Source organism: Ictidomys tridecemlineatus, chromosome 10 (assembly GCF_052094955.1).
Source record: "Ictidomys tridecemlineatus isolate mIctTri1 chromosome 10, mIctTri1.hap1, whole genome shotgun sequence".
NCBI classification, from domain to species: Eukaryota; Metazoa; Chordata; class Mammalia; order Rodentia; family Sciuridae; genus Ictidomys; species Ictidomys tridecemlineatus.
Window position 1 is genome coordinate 17,140,402 of NC_135486.1, and position 24,299 is coordinate 17,164,700.

Here is a 24,299-nt window from a genome sequence, read left to right on the forward strand (position 1 = left end):
CATGTTAACAACTTTTTATGTACCATTCAGCAGTTCATGAAGTGAATAATGTTTACATTATATCTATACTATCTGCAGTTTTATTGAGTTTATATGCTTAAGGTTAACATACAGCTCATTGTTTAAATGGTAATCTCTTTAAACAGAATTTTGTTCTACTTTTTCAATCAATGTTATATAAGCTGCTGTGCATGAATTTATCCTTCAGTCTGGTTATATAAAATGCATCAAATGTATAACTTATTGCCAAAACGATCATTAAGGGCCTTTCAGTGGTCCTTAAAATTACCTGTTCTAATGTGGAGAGGAATGTAATCAACTAAATGGTTCCTGAAATATTCTTGGTGTTAGCTCAGCTCAGCATCGTGAATCAGTTGTGCTTTTGCCCACTGGATGCAGATCATTTGAAAATGGTGCTGGACAGCAACACTGTAAATGAAAATGAAGGGAGAAATCCAGAAGGAGCATATTGTAGTTTAAATTGAAAACAGTACACGTAAATATAAATTATTAATCTGATTTTCTGTAGCATCCCAAAGCAGGAAACATAACTTACTTTTTCATACAGAAAACAGCTCTAATGCTTTGAATATAGTTGTATACTTATACTAACATCTTTGTACACAAAGAGGTTAGAGTTGATTTGTATTAAATTAGTCAAGAGTAGAATTTTTAGTAAGTGGAACATGCTGAGTTTCGGCTCATGAAAGGGATTTTGAGAAGATCATGTTTCAATGCCTGGAATTTTTTGCTTTTTTGTTAGCTTCTATTCATCTGGTGCTTTCTTCCTGGTTCCTACCTGGACCTTTCCTGGTTAGCTTCCCTGTATATTCCTTAGAGCTCAGAAGTCTTCTATAAAATTCGTCCTCCTTCTGTATGTGTATCACTAAGTTTCCAGCTATTCTTCAACTTCTATTATAGCAGGCCTTTTGATATATGTATTTTTGATTCTCCTATAATGCCTTTCAAATAGTCATTAGTTTCACATATTTATTTATGTGTATCTATCAACATGAAGACAAGAACAGTGTTTTTAAAGAAAGAACAAAAATTGAACAAAAATTGTGAAAGCTGTTATCAAACCATGCAGAGCCCCAGAAAAAAAGCAGTAAATAGTTGTTTGAATGGTAATCTCTTTGAATAGTGGAATAAAATTTTTTATTATCAAGAAATCACTTTTAGTAAAGTGGAAAAACTATAAGGAGCAGAAATCTGTTCGTGGAAAGGAAAAGGAAGTAAGGAGTTGGATATTGATCTTGCCAAATGAAGCAGTGAAAGGAAATATTACATTGTGAATTTCTTTCCATTATTTTCTCAAGTACAATCCAGCAACTCAGATTAAGAGAACAATGGCTGAGGTGCTGGAAATAAATCCAACCCATCTGATAAATCCCTAGGAAACGGGGAATAACAAAATTATTGAAAAGGGGAAAGACCTTTTTAGTTTCAGACACCGTTATTTTTTTAAAACCAAAAGTCATCTGAAGTGTGACATGTTTCTTATGTTTTTAATAATGTATGTTACCCTGGCATTTTTGTTTTTAAAAATAGGTTTTATGTGGAAAGTTGAAATATTAATGACCTATATCAATAACTTACTACTAAACCAATAACTTTTCTACCTTAAAGTAGAAGAGAAGACACTCTGGTCACTTAGAAAACTGAGAAGTTTTTATTGGATCAATTGATATCCTCCCTGATCTGGTAACATGGCCTTCAGGACTATCCTGGAGGCTCTAAGATGTGGTGACAGTGTAAGAAATTGAGGATATGAAGGCCTGGGTATAATCTTTACTCTTTTCCCTCTCCCCCTTCCTCCTCTTCTTGGGCCCACTAGATGTACACTGAGTTTGTCCCCTGAAAGCACTGACAGTGGACATCAGTGCAGTGGGGAGATCATAGAATCATGTGGTGGATGCTATGTCCTGTTGCAGGCACATGGTGTGTAGCCCTTAGACTGGACAGCCGCCATCACCTAAGCTGCTGCTATCCGTCTACTTCGTGAGGCTGTTGTAAGATTCAAGGGATCCATTGTATGTTACAGAGTACACTTGTGACTTTTAAAACTACATATCAAGGAGTGGGATAGCTGGGTCCTATGGTGGTTCCATTCCTAACTTTTGAGGAATCTTTATATTGCTTTCCAGAGTACAGCTACATCAGTGTTTATAGCAGCACAACTCACAATAGTCCAGTTGTGGAACCAGCCCAGGTGCCTGTCAATAGATGAACAGATAGAGAAAATGTGCTATATATAATATATATATTATATATATATTTACACACACATACCCCACATTATGATGTATACATATATATACACATGCGCGCGCGCACACACACACACACACACACACACACACACACACACACACACAATGGAGTTTCACTTGGGCACAAAGAAGAATGAACTTTTGGCATTTGCTGGTAAATGAGTGAAACTGGAGATTATGCTAAATGGAATAAGCCAGACTCGGAAGGGTTGAATGTTTTCTCTATGCAGAAGCTAGAGCAAGGTAAGGGAAAAGGGCGGGGGTGGTCATGATCATAAGAAGAGAGGAAAAAAATCAATGAAGTGGAAGAAGGAGTTTGAGGGGGAAGTGTAGAATGAGACAGGGGAAGAAATGTGAAATGAATTTGACAAAATTACATTGTGTGCATGTATAAACATACCACAGAAATTCTACCTTTATATCTATAAAGCACTGATTAAAAATAAATAAAATACCTGTATACATAGATAGCTATAGGTTGTAACTTGTTACAGAACTTAGTTGAGGTATAGTGTTTTTTAAAAGAAAGTAGCAAGAATAAAGAGTTTGGTTCTCTAATTTGAAACCCTGAACTTTACTTCTTTTTTGAAATATCCCTTTATTTCTGGAAAAGAAAAGTATTCATTAGTGGTCCCACACAACCTTTTCCATGCTCTGTTTCTGCCCTCATTACGTGGTAGTGTCATTACATATATGCATTTTTATTTTCTCCTTCAGACTGTGGAGACTTTGAGGGCAGGGTCTGTTATCTTTAGGGTACTGGTGGCAACCACATCTAATAGGTGTTTCATGTATGTTGACTGAATACATTTGAGAAGGAATTTTCCAAAAGTTTTCATTGCATGTTTGATTATAGTAAGCATTAGGCAAGAGGGATAATTTTGTTTAGTCTATTAAAGAAAATATCCAAGCATACAATAATAGAGAACTATGAGCATTGTTTGCCTTAAATTAGGAACTCTGCATATGGCCCAACCTGCCTATGGTCCAAAGGAAAGGAGGTGAAGTTAGTGATATATTCATTCATAGAATGGAGACCTTGGAAAAGTGGGAATATTTGTAAGATGCCTAGGTTGCTCAGTGTTATCTTTACCACCAAAGTTTTTCAATTTCGTTTTCTCTGGACCTCAGATTTTCTTGTCTGTAGAATATGGGGATTAAACCAAATGATTTTTAATGCCTCTTCTAGCTCTGATTCTATTTGGAAATTGATGGTTGTTTTATTTTTTGGTTAGGTGGATTTTCTTAGTAAACCACTGTACAAAATATGCTGAATAATGAATGCAGAGAGCATTATTATCATGCATGTTTATTCTTCCCATTCTTTTATTATGGGCACCGTTATCAATGAATTTTACATTAAAGTGAGGTAGAGAAACGGCAAGACGCTAAAAGAGGTAGGATTTAAATCGGGCTTTTTAGACTGAGCGGTGCATGAGAAGATGAAATACAATAGAGATAGCAATGGGTATGCTAGGGGGTGCAGTAGCTTCATAGTAAGGGGTGTTAACCAAGTTTGGAGTTTGGATAAAGAGGGAGCTTGGATTGCCTTTGAGAGTTCTTTTAGTTTTACAAGCAGTAGAGGCCTGTGTTCAGGCAAGAAGTAAGGACAAACTTGTACCTGCTGAATGTCATCAAAGGCTTGGCAATGGATGAAACTAAGGTGAGCAGAAAGGAAGGGAAGAGGAAATTGCTAATGACATAATTGGCACAGGGCTCATTGAATGAAGAGAAAGACTGGAATGGAAGCAAGACCTGATAAGGAGGGCGACTGATTTTTGCCCGATAGTCCTATCATTTGTTTTTTAAAAAAGGTGGAAAGAATGCCTACAACTAGAGTGTTAGCAGCTTTGGCAAGCTGTTACCTCACCTGAGTATTTATCTTAACCGATAAAAGATCTATCTCCGCTGTTCCATGTGGTTTGCAAAAAAAAAAAGTTTAGTAATGAGCTTTAAGAGAGATTTCCTATCTGTGCTGAAAAGAAGTGTCTAGTGGAAAGTCTCTGGTTGAGTAAAATGAAGACTATTCAGTCCTTTTATTTTATTAGCATCCTTTGATTCCACTCTTGAAGAAAAAGTGTGTATCCAGAGCCATTTTGTTTATCATTACAGGGATTATTGTTGCATGTCTAAACTCTATTCTTATACAATTGTTTTTTGTTTCCTGGCATTCTTTGTATTCCTTCCTACTTCTTGAGTCTTAAATTCTAGGATTATTTCAGTATTAAGCCATGGAGGAACATAGAAGATTGGCTTGACAGTGCTGCTGACAACTTATATGTCAGGGTGTAACTGTCTGGCGTGTTCATCACTGTTTCGCATTCCTTTGCAAAGTATGCCTTTGTTTAGTCTTGAGGGAGTAGGCTTCTCTCATTTTCCATACACTCAGGCCATGGCTAATGACGGTTCTGCTTGGTATGGAATGCAGATGTTTGCATTTGCACATGGTTTATCCAATCACCTCTCCATTCTTTTTGCAAACTGCAAGGTGTCTAATCTCTGGTGAAGGACTGAGGCATTTTTATCATGTAATTTCTAAGAAAAATCACATGAGTAATGGCAGACAAATTGTGCCTTCTTTCCAGTTTACCTCATTTATTTTTAAAATCCTACGGTCTGTTTTTGTACCATATGTAGCATGTTATAGAAGGCCTGGTAATTAATTATTGTTCTTTGAAGTTATAAAATCCTTTTATAGCAGTATGTCTTGGAAGCTAGAAAGAGTTTGTAAAAATTAAATGTGAAGTATCTTTTGTATGTTGGTGTGGTAGTTGCACATTATAATTTTGGATGCCAGCTCTATCTCCATGACATAAAATAGAAAACTTCTCATCTATCCTGGGAATTTAAATATGTCGGTACACATGATACCCAGATGAATTTTAATACCATCACTTCAGTATATGGATGCTTTCTGGGGAAAATAATTGATACTCATAAAAGGCCACTTCCAAATTATATGTTTTAAAAGCCTTATTTTTTTTTTTTTATAAAAAGTAAGTTTGGGGGATTAAAATCTTTACTCCAGATATGCTGTATTCAGCCCCCAAATAATATGAATAATATATGTATCTATCTATATCTTAACCCAAATGGAATCTGGTTCTTTCTCTGGAACTAATGATTTAAGTCCTGACTCTCCAAGGAAGGCTGGAGCCTGATCTGTTCCCTAAAGCAGTGGTATATAGAGTACATCAGGACGGTCATGAAAGTGGCCCAACCCTAAAGGCAATCATTATCTAAACCAGTTTAGAATGGTGATAGTGACACCCAGCCATCCTGGCATTTGGAAAAGGAGTTATAGGACCATCTCTCGTGCTTTTAATGTCCTCATACATTTAATGTCTCTTCAAATTCTGAAGAACACTAAGGGATAGGCAGTGAGTGTTCACTTTTTTCCTTTGGGTAACATTAAAAAGTTTTTTATGAACTAATTCAGACTTACAAAAAACTGTAGACAAACCCACAATTTATAGTTGAGAAAACTAAATTAGAGGGTGAATAAGTGTTTCATTTAGATTCTAATGACAAAGTATGTGCTCAGTAAATAATGACTGACTGGGGATAGTAAGAAGGAACCCCCACTGGGAGCCTGTGGTTCTTTGCCCCGTGACAGTTTTGACTCCACAGGTTAAAAAGTCCACTCTGTTAGGTATGCATACCATAGAGGGAATGATAAGTTATTCTTTGGTAGGTATAAATTGAGAAAGAGTCTTTGATATTTTGCTAATTATGTGCTGTTAATTGTAATATGTGGTACACAGTGAAAAGATATTGGCACACACAGTAAAGTCTTAATTAATGCTGTCAATTAATATTTATTGATCTTTCATTTTATTTTTACAGAAATTGGCCCAGTGACAATTACCACAGATCCCAAGAAATTTCAATATGAGCTCAGAGAACTCTATGTTCAGGTGAGTGCTTGCCTTCAATTTCTTCTTGGGGGAATGGAAAACCATGCATGTTTGGCTGACTTTCCATATTTTTTAAATCTGAAAGAAGTAAATTGTTGGTTTTTAAGGGATGAAATACCACTTCATTTTTCTGCCAATGTCCAGAATGAATTGAACAATAAGATTTTGGAATAAAGAGAATGGTATCAAAATATCACCTTCACTTATGTATTATCTAAGACAGAGTTGAGTAACTGTTTGGCCCCCTTATAGAAAATACTAGCTGACCCCTGCTCTAGATGAGATAAGGAACAGTTAATAATCCCCCCCCCCAAAATATGAATGGCTTAACTAAGGAAATTTTGATATTCTATGCTGTCAGTTGACCATTGAGATTTTTGGCTGTTAATATAATTTGGTTGTTAGAGAATAAGAATAACATTGTTCCAATACTATTCTAAAAACAGAATGTAGATATCCCTCACTTACCTCTCCCATCCAAATCATCATTGTCTTTTTTTTTTTTTAACTTTCTGAATGTCTTAAGTCTATTAACTTCTCTTCATTTCTGTTGGCACCATCCTAATCCCAGTAACTGTCATTAGTCTTAACAGAGAAAAACATCTAAATGATGTTCTTGCATTTCCTCTTGTTGTTTTTTCCAGAACTTTCTCTAAGCTGTAAACTAAAGGATCTCAATAGGCGTCTCTGATCATTTCGCCTACTACTGTCATCCACTTGTCAACCCTTTCCTGTACGTCATCAAATTCTTCCCATGGTTCTGAGTGACCTGAGACATGCCTCCCTCTCAGCCCATCTAGTGCCACTCTGTCCACTGGGCTCTGCAGTCCTCCTCCAGGGACTTGGATAGAATCTCCCAGTGTCTACATCCCCACCCGTCTTTTCCTGAGAGTTTGGCTCATGCTGTCTACTTTCATAGGAAGTTCCTGTCCTTGATCCCCTAAACTGAGTTTAAAATCTTACACGTGTCATCTTGTCTTGAATATCATTCCTCAGAGAACCCTGCCTTACCCTTCAGGCTTGGCCGGATCTCACTACCTCTATCAAAGAGCAGTTGGGGTTTCACATTGAAAGATTGTGTCTGACCCAGCTCATCATTAAATCCTAAAGTAAAATGCCTGATGGGTAGAATTGGACTGACTTTGTGATTAAATTATTGAGTGAATATACCAGAATGTACAAATTAACAGAGTTCATGTCGGAGTTGGAGGTATAAAACTTGGATTGGTTTCACTGTGAGGTGGATGACTTGCTGAGGAACTGTGCACAGTAGGAACTCAGTTGGGGAATGAAGTGTGAAACCCAAAATTTGGTATTCCCAGTATGTATTCAGTGATGACTCTGTTTTGTGCATGTGTCTATTTATAAATCATATCGTGAATTGAGTTACAGTTAATAAATCTGTATGTTGATTTATGCAATGATCCCTTGACTTTTTTCTTCTTTTTCTGAATTTCTTCAGAAAATGTTTTCTCCATCAATGCTCCATTTCCTTTCTCTTCTGCCATGTCATTCTCTTGTCAATGTCTTGCCACTCATATCTTATTCACTTTTTTCTTCCTTGATACAGCAAATTCCTTGTCCCTTTGCACGCCCAGATTCTTAAAAAATAAAACAAAACCCAGAAATTTCTATGAATTTTTTTTTTATCTTGTACATGGATCAAGGAAATTAAAACTGCATTTTCTGAAGTGTCTGTTTGTGTTCCTATATTCTGCTGTGAGTTCCCGGTGGCAAGAGCTCTGTAGCTCTCATTAGTCTCTGCTCCACCTGGGAATGAATCGGTATACTTTAGACAACTGTTGAATAAAGAAATGCCATTTGAGGGCGCTTCTTTTAAAAGTACACTTTAACATCAAAGCTATGTCAAATATAATTGAGACTCGGAAAGTTATGCTCCATGTATGTGTATCTCAAAATGCATTCTGCTTGATGGTTCAACTATACTTTAAAAACCTAATGTTTTCATTGCCTTATAGAGATTGAGAAGAGCCAAGTAGTGGAAATTTCTAGTCGGTAGAATCTCAGAGAGGGATTTACTGTATTCATTCATTTTTTTTCCCTCTATGAGACTATTCTTGAAAATCTGGCCAGAATGAAAATACCTACATTCCCAGTGAGACCTGGCACTGGCAATCCCTGATTTCCTGTCTTCTGCTGCAGGATTTGCAGTGCTCTGTTTGTCTCAGGGAGAGGGATCTTGATTCCTGACTCACCATGGACTCCCTTCACGGAGCTCTCCCAACACCTCTGGGATTGAATCTGATACAGCCAATCTAGAGGGCTGTGTAATTTCATCTCTGTTCAAAACCATAATTTTTCTTTCTTCTCCCCTGGAATGAAAGCTTGTGCCCATATCTCTGGAAGTTTCCTCTGCATTAGCTGTGTCTAATGAGTTGGGTTTCCTTTGCTTTCTCCTTCCTCTTCCTCTTCTTTTTCCTCCTCCTCCTTTTTCTCCTCCTCCTCTTTCCCCTTATTCCTCCTTCCTCCCCTTCTTTTCCCTTCTTCTCTTTTCTTCCTCCTCCTCCTCTTCTCCTTCCTCTTCCTCTCCCCGCCCCCTTCTCCTCCTCCTCTTCACGAGATTGAAGAGGAAGCTTAATTAGAACAACAATATGGACAATAAATCAACTATTTGATTTTCCTCTTCATTCAATATTGGGCCATGTTATTGGCATTTGGGGCTACCATAGACGTGTTTTTACTTTCAAAATTTCTAGTAAGTTATTCTTTTAAAAAATCAGTGACAAAAATTCATTAAGAAAGAATCAGATAATACAAGTAACAATAAATGCTAGAGAAGAAGTGGGGGGGAAAGGTACACTCATACATTGCTGGGGGGACTGAAAATCGGTGCAACTATTCTGAAAATAGTATGGAGATTCCTTAGAAAACTTGGAATGAAACTACCATTTGATCCAGTTATCTCACTCCTTGACTTACACCCAAAGGACTTAAAATCAGAATACTATAGTGACTCGGACACATCAGTGTTTATTGCGGTTCAATTCACAATAGCTAAGCTATGGAACCAACCTAAGTGCCCTTCAACAGATGAATGGGTAAAGAAAATGTGATGGAATATTACTTAGCCTTAGAGAAGAAATTATGGGATTTGGCAGTGAATGGATAGAACTAGAGATTATCATGCTAAGTGAAATAAGCTAATCAAAAAAAAAAAGACTTCTCTGATATGTGCATGCTGGCTCAAAATGGTTGGTGATGGTGGGGAGTGGAGGTTCACTGGATTGGACAGGGGGTAATAGGAGGAAGGAAGAGGGGATGGGAAAGGGGAAGACAGTAGGATGAATCAGGAATAACTTTCCCATGTTCATATATGAATACATGATCAGTGTAATTCCACACTGTGTACAACCAAAAGAATGGAAAGTTATGCTCCATGTATGTATATACTGTCATGTATAACTAAAAATAACAAATAAAAAATTTAAAGAGTCAGCTACAAAAGACCTGTAAGCTACAATAATCTAGTGTACTGATTTTTTTATTGCTTGCTTATTAGATAATATTTTAATACAGAGAATACAGAGAAGTAACTTGAAAAGCAATTAAGTTTTATAAATCAATATCAAAAACTAAACTTTACACATTTCATAAAATTTTAATGTTTTGTTGTGTAATTTCTGACCCTTCCTCAGTTTCCCTTCCACTATTTTTAGTAACACTCTCAAAGTCCCTGATATTAAGAGCAGCAAGGGTTGTTATGCCATTGAAATGAATTTGATTTAAAAAACATTTAAAAACACTCATTTATACTAGCTTTGAAAAAAAAGTGAACTTTGCTTGATGTAAATGAAACACTTGACTATTAACATTACAAGGGGCTCAGCTATTTTTTGCTTATAGAGATAAGGAATTGAAAAAAAAAGTAATTAAAAACTTTCAAAAAAAATTTAGCAAAAACCACTATACTTAAATCATTAATTGTATTACATTGACTTCATTTCCTTCATCGGCTTTCATCTGGAATACAGAGAAGTAACTTGAAAAGCAAAAGAACTTTCTCTCTGGGGACAAGAATGAAAGACAAATGACAACAAATGGTGTTCAAATCACACAGAGCTTTGGGAATTAGTATGCTCATAAACATGTAGTGTGAAGTCTCGCCTTGGTCACATTCTTCACAAGAAACTATAATGCTTGTTGATTTTCAGAAAATGGTATTGGCACTGATAAGCCTTCAAGCATTTAATCCAGATGTTCTAAAGAACAAAAAAGCACATTAGTCAAACACTTGAAAAGGGAAAAGAAGTAAATAATTAATCAAATCAATAATAAAACCCAGGATTTTTCTACAATAATGTGATTACGGTGATAACTTCTATACAAATGGTTGATCCCCAAACTGAAAATATTTGCACAAAATTTAATTCTTTCATAAAAAGATTTTAATGAAATAGACTTTTTTTTTTTTTTTTTTTTTTTAAAAAAAAAAGACCAGGAATAAGACTAAATGTATGTGGAACAGATAGATAGCAAGAAGATAAGAGTCAATAAGGTAAGGATAGGGTCCAGTTTTTGTTTAACAGAAAATAATACACAGACGTAGGGGCAGCCAACTTAGGTTGGGGAGGTGGGTTTCTCTGTGAGAGGGCAGCTTGTACTAGAGTTCACTGTGCAAGGAGAATATGAAATGCGATGGCTGTATATATACCATTTTCTTTATCCATTCATCTATTGAAGGGCATCTAGGTTCTACAGTTTGGCTATTGTGAATTATGCTGCTATAAACGTTGATGTGGCTGTGTCCTTGTAGTATGCTGTTTTTAAGTCCTTTGGGTACAGACCATGGAGTGCATGGGGATAGGAAAGATGATGGAAATCGACAGACATCATTACCCTAGGTACATGTATGATTGCATGGATGGTGTGACTCTACTTCCTGTACAACCGAGAAGTAGAAAATGGTGTTCCATTTGTGTACCGAGAATTGAAGAGCGTTCTGCCGTCACATATAACTGATTAGAATGAATGAATTAATAAATAAATACATAAATATATTGGCTGGATAGGTGAAGATGGTTAGCAAGATGAGAACAAGATAATGCTGATTTTAGAAGAATAATTTACTATGCCAATTTGGATACACTTTACGTAATTTCTAGTATCCTAAGACTGATTTATTAAAAGTTTTTATTTTTGTTTTTTTAGTTGTAGATGAACACAATACCTTTATTTGATTTCCTTCCATGTGGTGCTGAGGATCAAACCCAGTGCCTCTCGAGTGCCAGGCAAGCACCCTATCACTTAGCTGCAGTCCAAGCCCCTGATTTTTTTTTCTTTACTGTTCTAAGACTTGACCCCAGGGCCTCATGCTTGCTAGGCATGTGGTCTACCTCTAAGTTGCATCCCCAGCCCTCTAGTATTCTAAATTATGCTTCTATGTAAAAGTATGCTTTTTTTTAATCATTGGAAAAAAGTTACCAAATAAAGAAAAGAAGAAAAAAAGAATAAAAAAAAAGAGTAGGCATCTATGTCAGCATAGATGTAGATATACAGTATAGCTGTTTGTACTGTTTGGTAGTGAACATGATTCAACTTTAAAAACAGTTTTTATTACATTTAAGTTTTTAGAATGTGCATTTGACATAAATTTATATTTTGAAGTACATATAAATGTTAAAAAATACATGTTTATAGACATATTTATATCTGAGCATGTTCATACTGTAAAGAGGAATGGTCTGTATTTATTTAATTTAGGGCAGGAAGTATGATAAGGAATCTTACTAATAATACATCTAAGAACTTTAAGAATAATAGAAGGGTGTCTGGTCCTAAGTGTGGGCTTCCTAAATGCACTCTACTACTACTACTACTAACTCTAGTATTATAAAGATATTTCAAGAGAAGTAGTCTCCAAGTATTTATGCCATAAATGAGCAATAGTTATGGGCAAGTGCTTTGTGAAAGGTTTTGCAAATATTTGAAAGTATTTCTTTCAGTTCACACACACGCAGGACTTTTCCTTTCTACAAATGAGGAAACTCAAGTGCTAAGGTGTTAGATAACATATCTTACTTGGGTCATAAAATTGTCAAATGGCAAAGCAGGTGTCTCTCTTTCACACACAAACACACACAACCACCTTCGGGCATTTACTGCCAAAGCCACTGTCTTTATTGCTCTTCTACTTGCCTTCTAAATATTATTTTATGTAACCTTATTAATCTAATCAAATTAAGATTATTTGTTTTTATGATTTCTCTTTGTATTTTACTTCAAAGCAGAAAAGTAAATAATTAAAGACAGATGTGGTTCTAGGGCTGGATTTATCCTCAATATAATGAATTTTTTTGGGGGGGGGGACACAGGGGATTGAATTTAGGGGCACTCGACTCCTGAGCCACATCACCAGCCCTATTCTCAATTTTATTTAGAGTCAGAGTCTCAATGAGTTGCTTAAGAGGCTCACTTTTGTTGAACCTGGATTTGAACTCGCAATCCTCCTGGTGGGATTATAGATAGGCATGTGCCACCGCACCCAGCAAATTTATCTTAATCAGTTAACTATTTTTACTTTTACTTCCATGTCCCAATCACTTTGAGTAATTGGTATACCTGCAGTTGAGCAGCAAATGTCAAACGTAATTGCAAATAGAAAATCACTCCCTTTGCTTAGCACATGTTCTTACTAACTAGTATGGCGAACTTATTGAAAGAGTGATCTCACATCCACTTTTGGGAGATACAAGAACAAGATGCATTTTAAGAGACTGAAGACAGTGTGCATACTGTAGGTGAATTGGTAGGTAGTGTCTTTTTTATTTTTATTATATAATGGCAACTTCTTTGGGCCTATTGTAACTAGTTTGTTGCTGAAGTTTTCTGTCAGAGCTTTTGCTAGACTGAGTTCCCTGAAGGACAAATAACCCTTTGTCCTCAAGGAGCCTGAGTTACAGGAGTGAAGGACAGAAGTGGGAAAGTTTGACTCTTTCCACCCAGCCATCCTGGTGTCCTACCCAGAAGCAAATCATTCCCTGATTTCTTAAGCATCTTTTGTGTAAATCTCAAAAGAATAAAAAGTTTAAAAGGGTGTTCTGTTACATTGCTTTTTCAAAGCAAAATGTACAGGTGGGTAGAATGAGGTGGGTGTGGACTATAATGGGAAAGTCCGGGATTTTCTTTTCAAAGTGTGCCTATAAACAAGAGAATTTCCTTAAGGGTAAATACATGACTCACCGAAGAGTAAATATTGCAGGTTCCTGTGACAAAATAACATCCACAGGCTTATAAAGCCTGAATTCACTCCACCCATCCTACTTACCCAACCACAGGGTTGCTGTGTTCCCCACAATACTGTATCTTATCTGTCTGACTTTAGGTGATGATGTGGGAGGAGTTCAAAATGTTTCCTTGGGATACTGTTTCATGATCTAAAATCCTGGAAAAAACTATAACTGTTGTTTTCAACAAAACAGATACAAAGGAAAATTAAAGACTTTCTTTAAAGTCCAAATTGTCAGAAGCAGTTCTCCAAAAAAATTTTTTTTTGGGGGGGCGGGGGAGTGTAAGAGATGGAACTCAGGGCCTGATACATGCTAGGCAAGCACTTTACCACTGCGCCGCATCCCCAGCCCAGTTCTCCAAAATTTTTTTCTATTTTATTTTAATGTTTTTATTAGTGCTTTATTGTTACATATAATACTGGGCTTCATTTTTACATAATCAGACATGCATGGAATATAATGTGCTATGTTTCAGTCCCTGGTTGTTCCTTAAAATGGCCATATTGCTATAAGTTACCTTTTTTATTCTTGTGTCTTGAAAATAATTTCAGGAATCATGTGGAGATTTAATATTAGAACTGACTTTGAATATCATTCATCTGATTACCCTGTCAGATGTCTGAATCCCTTCCAGAGAGCTGTAAATACCCCAGACCTAAATAACACTAGCTAGAGATCTGAATTCTGGCCTGTCACCAGAAGAGACCTTAGGTTTCCCTGGAGCAATGTGGGAGATTCTGGAGGCTTTATTTCTTTCTTTGGCAGGCAGATCACAGTATTGAAGAGTGGTCTAGTTGTCAGCTAAGTCCCCCAGCTTCCCTCATATAAACTTTTTTTTGGGGGGGGGCTACCAGGGATTGAATTTACGGGCAATTGGCCACTAAGTCACACCCCCAGCCCTATTTTGTATTTTAGAGACAGGATCTCTCTGAGTTGCTTATTGCCTTGCTTTTGCTGAGGCTGGCTTTGAACTTGTGATCCTCCTGCCTCAGCCCCCCAGCCGCTGGGATTACAGGCATGTGCCGCTGCACCCAACTTCCACATATATCCTTTTAAACCAAGTCTATCTTTCTACATACATGTTGATTTTTAATAATCTTCATTAATCTGTTGTATAAATAGTCTCCTTTTTCTAGATGATCTAGATTTTATTTCATAAGTTTTTGTTAAGGACTATTAACGTCATTATAATTCATGTGAACCATGAAGCTTTTGAAATTTTTAAAGTATTAAGGCACATCATTTTCTGATCTACTGCAGATATTGAGTGCCTCATACATAAGATATTCTTTGTGGATATTCAAATTGAAGTAAACTGAATTTCTTATGTGGACCCAGCAAAGCTCTACCAGAGAAATTCCAGGGAGTTGAAAGATCAGTTGCTGAAGAGTTAAACTCTTCTCACTGGCAAGTGGTAACTGAAAAACTTGGAAATTGTTTTGATTGTTACCTATAATGCAACTGGAATCGAGGTCAGCAGTTTGAGGCTTGAATTTTGAGTCCACCTTCTTGAAGCTTATTTGGTGATCACTGTGTAGCAAAGGGCAGCATGGTATGTTGCCTGGGAGGGATTTGAAGCCTGGGCTCTGTGGAATTCTCATTGTCTCTCAGGACACCCCTACCATATTTTCTACAAGTGATGAAGGCCAGCACATGTCGCTGACGAGCTACAATTGTTCTGATTTATTTCATACTTGCTTTGGACACAACTTTAAATCAGATTCAATGTAACTTAATGGTTTCCACATGTACATGATGTTTTCTTGATCATAAGAGTTGCCAACTGTATTTTAAGAGAGAGAACCGAGGGTTGTAAAATTTTGTTCAGCCTGCAACTGAGTTTCACACCTCGATTTTATAGGTAACAAGACAGAGGACACAAATAAGACATTTCCAGCATGGGTATTCCACGTGAAAGAATTGTGATCTAACTTAGAAACTAGGTTCAAAATTCAGTAGGAGTCGCTTACGTTAGAATAAGAATGTTGGCATGCCAATGAAAGTTCTGCAATTGGATGTGAGCCCACAAAAGAAGTTTCATATTTTGATTTCATAGTGTTAGGTTTATCTGGAAAACAAGTGGAATAAAAAACGGTTCCAAATTAATGAATAAAATAAAGGTATTGTGTCAATCTACAACTGAAAAAAATATATATGCATTTTTTTTTTCTAAAAAGAACAGTTCCATGAAAGTTAAAATGAGCATAGGATTGCAGTGGACAGATTAGAAGAGGCACGGGACAGCAGCCCCTGTGAAGGGTATTCCTGGTTCCCAGATCCTTCATTTGATGAGCATCTTCACTTAAGGTTTGAACAGGGACTTTGTTTTTCTCTTAACGTTCCAGAGCTTAAAGGTTGTTTATTGCAGTTCCTCTCCCACCCTGTCTTATATTTTAAAGAGACAGCGTGGTAATCTGTGTTTTATTACTCCTTCGATCGATAGGATTTCTATTCATTTTTATTTATTTAATCTTGCTTTCAAGGAATTCATTTTTTGACTACAATTATCACTGTAACTGAGATCACTTTTTTTTTTCAAATTCCAGGAGCAACATACACTATAGAAGTTCACAAACTTCTGATTTATTTAGTTTTCCAGTACTTTTTTTTTCTTTATATCTGAAGTAGCTTTGGCAACCTAGCACATTGTAGCTCTCAGTAGAATTATAAAGATAAAATGCATATCAGAAGACTGGCCAAGAATGTGCCTACTGATATTGATTAGTTGTATTTCAGAGAAAAACACAAGGTTCATCAAGTCAGACCTTTCCTAATACACTTAGGAAACTGTCTAATTCCATGCATTATGCAGTTTGTCTTCACCATACCTTTCGTTTGTGTGCATGTGCATATTTTTATGGCTTTAGGAGATGGTATGGCTTGAAGTGGGAGGGGCTGGGCTTGAATAACAGTAAGGCTGAATACAGTAGGTGTGCCTAGATTGTGCCAAGATTACTTTGCACAGTGACATTCACCTTTTACTCCCTGTTCCTTTATGTATCTGTTCATTCATTAACAACAATGGAACACCTATTAAGTTCTTCAAGGAACGGGAGTCCAGTGGGAGGAAGTATGGATGACAACACAGTTCATCAAATGCTGCAGTACAAGGAGGAACAGTATTCTGTGGGTGTCCAGAAGAATGGGAATTTTAGAATGTCTTAAGCCACTTGCTTGTGGAATAGAAGTTGATGCTGGGGATCACTGGAGTGTGAACCCTTGGGTCAGGCAGAGTTGAATTCCATCTCTGCTCCTTCATTTACTCGTTCTGGGATCTTGGGAAGAACTTTCGTGATTTAGTGTTCTGTTGGTAAACTGTGCTAAAAATGATATTTACCTCATAGATGTGTTTAGTTTTTATTACTCTTTTATTCTTTACATACAACTCCTGTGTTCTTTTTTCTTCCTCAGCCGATGAACTAATTAGACTTTTCTTTCTGCTCAACAGGGTGGTGGTGATTGTCCAGAGATGAGTATTGGAGCCATAAAAATTGCCTTGGAAATTTCTCTTCCTGGCTCCTTCATCTATGTTTTCACTGATGCACGGTCCAAAGATTACCGGCTCACCCATGAGGTGCTACAGCTTATCCAACAGAAGCAGTCCCAGGTGAGTAGGGATCCACTCCAGACCCTTCTGAACACACCATGGAAGGGGGCATATACCCTTCCTGTTCTCCCCTGTGTGCCAAATAGCACTAATTACAACTATCTCTCCCCATAAATGAACTCTTTGCATGTGTCATTTCATTTAAACCTTAATGTGAATGTGAGATGTGTAGAGAGCATTTGAATGTCTTGTTTTTGAATACAGAGAAGAAGTGATTGGGGAGTAAGGAAGGAAGGTGATTGTTATCTTAAAACTGACAAAAATGCGGCCTTGACATAAAAAAAGGCCTGGATTTTTTAATGTCGCCTCCTATGTGGAATCTGGCCCATGTTAGTTATTCATTGTATCAGTTCTTGCCATAATTACGAACTGTTTTAATACTTGTGGTTTAAAACAAGAAGCATTTATTTCTCAGATGTTAGCAGAGCTCTGTTCATCTAGGCTAGACTCGCCCACTGTGAGTCTGGACGTGTTTGGGTTTGGCCTGTCTTAGTGGGGTGAATTGGCTTTGCCTCACAGGTTTCCTAGCCTCTTTCTGAGGACAGTAGGTTAGTTTAGTCATGCCCTTCTCATAGCCATGGCAGAAACGCTAGAGATCAAGTGGAAATGCATAAGGTGTTTTGAGTTGAAGTTCAGAACCTGCAGAATATCCCTTTTGTTTCTTGCTTTTGGCCCAAGCGAGACAAGTGACCAAGCTTAGACCCAGAGATGACAAAATAAACTCTACCTCTTTAGTGAAAGGAACTTCAGAATCCTTTGGCAGGGTGAATGGCTACAGGGAGGGGTGAGGAACAGAGGCTGTTATGCAGTCTTGCACAGTCAGGGTCTCACATTCATTTCCATTGCTTTTAGCCTGTATTTCTGAAATGTAAATGATTCTGCTCCCATATAGGTTCACTGTTAAACAGAGTGATTAAGAATCCCAATTGCCTAGCAATATATTAACACATAATAAGTGCTCAATAAGTATAAAGTCCATTAAACTTTTTTTTTTTTTTTTTTAAACCACAGGTGGTATTTGTGCTCACTGGAGATTGTGACGACAGGAGCCATATTGGATATAAAGTGTATGAAGAAATCGCCTCTACAAGTTCTGGTCAAGTGTTCCATCTGGACAAAAAACAAGTTAATGAGGTCAGTTCAATAAAGTAGGTTTACTTATTGCCAGCTACTTTACCCAACTTGGTTCGTTTGGCCTCATTGATTCCAAAACCTGTTTTAACTAATGGGATTTACTCCTAAACCATACACCAGTCAATAATATCCTTGAACTAATGTGGAGGAATAGATTTCTAGATTGCATTATGCTATAGCCACACATTTTTAGATTTAAGCATACATGTATTTAATATTAATTTAGTTTTAATCAGATGTTTGTAGTTTTTATTGCTTAATAAGGTCAATTTGTGTTTCTAATGAATGAACTTTGGATAACCAGTAAAGTGAGGCTTGACTAGTTATTGAATTAGGATGTGAAAAAGTTAATTATTGAACAAAATTCTAATGAGGTTTGGCATCTAACATTAAAAGTCAGAACTATAACTGAGTAAATAGTTATCAAAAATGTTTGGTGGGCTGGGGCTATAACTCAACTGTAGAGTGCCTGCCTGGCACGTGTGAGGAACTGGGTTTGATCCTTAGCACCACATAGCAATAAATAAATAAAGCTATTGTGTAACAACAATAAAATGTTTGGTAATAAAATTTGTAACTCATATTAAGAAAACCCTAGTATTTTCTTAAATGTCTTTGAGGTGGGTCTAATTGTCAAGATTTCCTTCTTCATTGTGTTGCCTTGGCCTCGCTCATGATAATAATATTTTATTTGCCTGTTAATTTATTTATTTGGCTCCCATTGAAATTTCCAGGAACATACCAGTACAAAGATAAAGTTTTAAATGGACACAATTCACATTTAATTGATGCAGTGACTCTTTTTACAAGGTCTATTAATTTCATGACAGATTCCCTTGTGTCTTGAATGAAATGGAGTTCTCTTATAGTTGAAGAGTTCTTATTCCATCATAGTGGAACTAATAGAATCTAAGTGTTTGATAATAAAATTTATAGTGTCCTTGCAATAAAACCTATAATGTCTTTCCAATGTTAAGGACTTACAAATTCCTAGAGCCAACAGTTTAACAAAAACATTTTTTCCCCCAAATATTGAAGTATATAAGCCTAGAGAGTTACTTTAATCTAAAAAGAGTTTTCTTGGAAGAAATGGCTTTTGAGAGATTTATGGTTTGAGTCCATGTTATGTCCCCTTTAGTGACTCAGAAATGCCTGGGCAGGTCTAATGACTACAAGGGCTCCCTTTAGCAGTTAGTATGCATACATTTTTTGAATGAAGATTTGGAAACCTGAGAAGATATCAGAAAAGATTTCGGGACTCTCAGGGATTGGGTTTCATGTGTCGTCACCTATATCTTGCTTAAACAAATGAAGGAAAGGTTGCTGATCAGAGTTTTTAGCTTTAAATTCTGTAAGACCCTGGGGTATAGTCGGGATCACCAGCAGGAAGTGGGACATAAGAAATTGTGAGTTACAACCCTTAGGGTTTGGTGAGGTGCTGGATTGAAAGTGACAATAATATTCACTGGAGACAGATGGGGTGTTGGAACCAGCAGATGTCATGCCCAGTGGACATGATGGTTCTTAGCAGACAGTACTGGAGAAGAGGTTAAAAGACTCATGGCCAACACCTAGGGCTTTTGAAAGAACAGTTGCTTGGACCAGTTGATGAGCGGTCAGACACAACATTGAGATTGGAAGAAGTTAGGTGAAATTGTGAGAACTATAGGACTTTATTAGTAGATGGATCCCAAAGAAAGAGGAAAAAACCCCATGTGTCCTGTAACTGTGATTCCACTTATTTATACACACCCAGGAAAAATTGTGTCACTAAAAATCAAAAATATTATTGTCTTCAACTGAGAAAATGCTAAACCTTATAGAGGCACACACCTTATTTATTAGGTAAATGGTCTCATGAATAACTTTATAGATCTAGTAAATTGTTCGCAATTCTGACAATTGCCATATAATTCATAAGAATAATAATTTAAAGTTTTGGTACAGAAAATTTTATAGGTGTAGTTAACCCACTGGTAAGTGTTTCTCTCGTGCATCGTCAAATGATGTTCTGATCTGTCAATTTAATTTTGGAAAAATAGGGTTAGAGAAGATCATTGCTGAAATAGTCTATTCTTATAAAACCGAGTTTAACACCAGTGCGGATGGGTCTTGATCTATTTGCCAACCATAGCAATTCCAAGCGCTTGCTAAATGATTGAAGGAAGGATGTCTCATTTACTTTGGGCTGATGAGACTCGATGGGAATTTAGCTAGGGTGTCCTGGAGAAATTCTTTTTTTTTTTAGATGTTGTCCCCCATGGGTGTGAATCCCCAATCTGATGCAAGCAACTTGAGACAATTTTGAGAATAGAACAAATACAAGGAAGAGTGAGGAGTTAAGAAAAATCCAGTCTCTGGATTAAGTCATCACTCACTCCTATCCTAATGGTAAGCCTCTAGTTAAGGGAACAATATTGCACAGGCCAATTAGAATTGAGTATTCAGTTACCTAAAGGTAAACGAATCCTAAATGATAAATCTCTGCATTTTTATGTGACATCTGCTCTGTGAGCCCCAGTTTACTTGCTTGTAAAATGGAGATGGTAGAATTTCCATTTTAGAAAATGATAACATTAAATGAGATAATGCATGTAAAATGTTCCATAGGAGATCTGATACAGGGTTAAGTACCCAATAAATGTTAAATTGCTTTATAATCCTGGGGGTATTGCTAGTTTGCTTTTAAAGTGGGGGAAACTTTGTTAGAGTGTTACAATGTTTTACCATTTTACAAACATGTGAATAATCTGTAAAATGTTACATGCTTGTTAGAAAACAGAAGTCTAGTGGTAGCTGGGAAATACATCTGAGTGGGATAATCCAGAAAGAGCTGGGCAATTTTCTCTTTGCCTGTTGATGAGAAAAGGTATTATGAAGGCTTACTGGAACTGTAGAGAAGAAATGTTCTTTAAAGAAAGCCACCAATGTGCAAGATTTTGTTAAGAGGGAGAATTTGGCATTGTTAGTCATTTCTTTTTTCTCAATGTTCTGGATTCTTTTATTATGTAAACATTACAAATTCTAAGGAAAATAAATGCTCTAAGGATATCTACATTTAATAGCTCCAAGAACTGCAGGGACGCCACACACGCACCGAGTCCTTACATTTGACTCGAGAGAGATTTTTTCATGTGCTCTTTCTAAAAGGAAACTATGGAGCGTTATGATTTACCCTCTTAATCTAGTTCATCAATTTCCTCACCTCGTTGGGTGTATTTTGTATCAGCTCTCTCTTGAGCTAACTTGAAGTTATTGTTCTTTAAACAATGATTAAGTAGAAGATCCTAGGTATCTTTCATCTTCATTTAACATAAAAGGAAAATCAAAGTGAAGAAATTACTTGGCTCAGCATCAGTGGTCTATAAATCACTGTATGATATTACATTTTGGAAGCACAAGTAGAAACTCATCCCAAGGAGCTAACTTACTTCACCTTTGAAGACAGAACTAGAACTAAATCATGACAGTACTACTTTCCTCTTTGTTTGAAAATGGAGTCATTATTAGTTGATCCAATTAATTCTTCTTTTATTATAAGAAAAAGTCCAAATTTGAAATCTCAAAAGTTAGAGATCTTCTATCTTTGTGTCAAAGAAACTAACACGAAAGATCCATTGTTAATTTGTCCTGAGTTTCCCCATCCTCTCGCCCCACCTCCGGAACTCATGTCCTCCATCAGTCCCTTCAGACCCCAGGAAAGGTCTTCCTTGACATCCCAGCCTGGTGGAGCTGTTCCGGTCTATTAAATGTTACCATCTCAGTAGATGTGTCCATTACAGACTCGGGGTCCCAGGAATTGCCCCACCGAAAACAAATGGCTCACTCAAAGGGACAAAAGAACATTTAATAAATGATAACATGCCACCATCTAGGCAGAACTGAGGAAGCTCCAAATCCAGCAACAATGGATCCACCCATATGTCTCCTAAGTCTGGAGGGGAGGAGGAGACGGCTCCTAGGGCACTCGGTGAGACCCAGGCTGAGGGCTCACTAAGAACTGTGGCCTTGTAGGCAAACTGAAGCCTTGTCAGGATGGATTCAAGGGTATGCACACCCAACAGGTCCCATTTTTCTGGTACCTTCCATTTCCCCAAATCTAACTAGAAGCCAGAAGCCTGGGGCCCTGTCGAGGCAGTCCACAGAAGTTAGCATCCCAAGGCCCAAAGCCAGATGGAAAAGGGTAGACAACGAATCTATGGGGGAAAAACAACAACAAACAACAACAAACCAGTACAAACAGTACTGTGTAGGAGTTGACTTCAGGCTCTGGGACCATGGCTCATATCCTAGTTGTATGACCTTAGACAAGTTACATAATTTTCTGCGACTCTGTTTCTTTTTCTCTAAAATAGGAGAGAGTGGTAAGGTTGTTGGTTTGAAGACATATCAATAAATACTAACTGCTATTGGAGGAAGTAACAAAGAACCAGGAAGACAAAGTGACAATCTGTGAAAAATTCAGTGACCTGGCAACAGGAAGCCTCACAGATTAGAGATGACTGCACTTATTTCTCTTGCTAGTTTTGCACTCCTTTTTCCTGAGTTAAGTACTGATATTAGAAAAACCATAAACTTTGTTGGAGTATGAATTTGGCACAGCCCCTTCCTGCAAATACTTTGGCCAACAGCCACGTTTGACTAGAATTCAGACCAAGAGCTCCCTGCATATGGGCTTAATGATGAGAATCATTCAGGGGTTTGAACAATTAGTGATGTGAAATGAGGTATCTGCTTCTTTCCCCCATTCCAAGTTTCACTGCAGACATAATTTCAAAAACATAACCTTGCTGCTGACCTTGAACATAAGTAGAAACGGGTGTTTCCTCTGAAACTTGAAAATGTATCAGACAACTCTAATTTTCTGAAAGCCACAGGAAATGTATGGGAAACGGTGTGTAAATATTTCCATGTATCCCTTCTTTGAATTTGCCTGTTGAAAATAAAGTGGCAAGCTCAGAGCTCGGACATTACAATAAGCTCAGAGCTCAGTCATCCCCAAATGTATATATATAAAAAAATATATGCACCTTAGTTTTAGTGGAATGCTTTTCTTTCTCTATTGTTGGGCTAAGATGGGCATGTTAACCTCCAAGTGTGTGGCTAGGAGTGCTAATGTTCCAGTCACATAATTGCCCTTTCACTCCCAGGCACCTGGGAGTGCTTTATTGGTCACTCACAGTTAAATGAAGCCATGTGTACTTTCTGTTTCCCTTTGTTGAGGTTAAAAAAAAAAAAAAGTCATGATTGTTTAAAGTATTATCTGTTGGCCATAGACTTCTGAGCATATGAACAATTTTTTTTCATGATATTTAAAGGGTATATAGTACAAAATGTTCCTCATAAATGTGGGGGTACGGTGGGGTGGAAGATGATGACTGTTGTCAACAGGACCCCATTTAAGCAAAATATACCCGAATTCAAGCAGAGCTCTGTCAATGTGCAACAGCAGCAGGTGGGACAAAAGGGGATGGGAGACGGGGAATGCGATTTAAAGGGGTAAATCTTGCAAAATAAGTGTATCTTCTGTTTCATGGTTTTGTGTATTGACTTTGGAGGCTGTTGAAGCTCTAGCTATAAGCTGCAGCAAAACATTCTATAATGTGTAGTGGGGTCATCACTGCTACACAGTGGAACTCACGGTCTACGAAATGTAAATTTCAATATCAAGGTGTTATCCTGATGATCCTGCATAAGATAGTCAGGATATTTGAACCTTAATATCAAAAGAAAATATAATGTAAACCCCTCATTAAAGCTTCTTTCTAAAGTACAATAAAAAAAATCAGATATAAGAGCTGTCACTAAGGGGAGAGAAATTTATATAAATGCCTGGAGGAATATTTCATAGAAAAGAAATGTTATTTAAGGGTAGACACTGTTCAATAAGTTGCATGGTTTCAACAGGACAAAAAAAAAAGGAAAAAAAGATAAACCTGCTTATTTAGCTGACTGTTTTGATTAGAAGATAAAATAAAATATCAGTTTACTATGAGATGTCAAGCTAACTGAATCAATTGCAGGCATGGCTAATTCTCAGTTTGCAAGAGTCCTAAATGTCCAAAAAGTTATTGTGTCAACCTCATTCAAAATCCACCCTGGTTTGAAAGAAATTAGCCAT

The 24,299-nt window shown here is 37.0% G+C and overlaps 1 protein-coding gene across 1 annotated transcript in view; it reads left to right on the plus strand.

Moving 5' to 3' along the window:
• Hmcn1 (hemicentin 1) overlaps positions 1-24,299 on the plus strand; it is a 376,766-nt gene that overhangs the window by 89,493 nt on the left and 262,974 nt on the right. Inside the window, exons 2-4 of the mRNA XM_040277215.2 lie at positions 6,120-6,190; positions 16,886-17,044; positions 18,056-18,178. Coding sequence (XP_040133149.2) covers positions 6,120-6,190; positions 16,886-17,044; positions 18,056-18,178 — 353 coding nt within the window. The remainder of the gene's footprint in view (positions 1-6,119; positions 6,191-16,885; positions 17,045-18,055; positions 18,179-24,299) is intronic.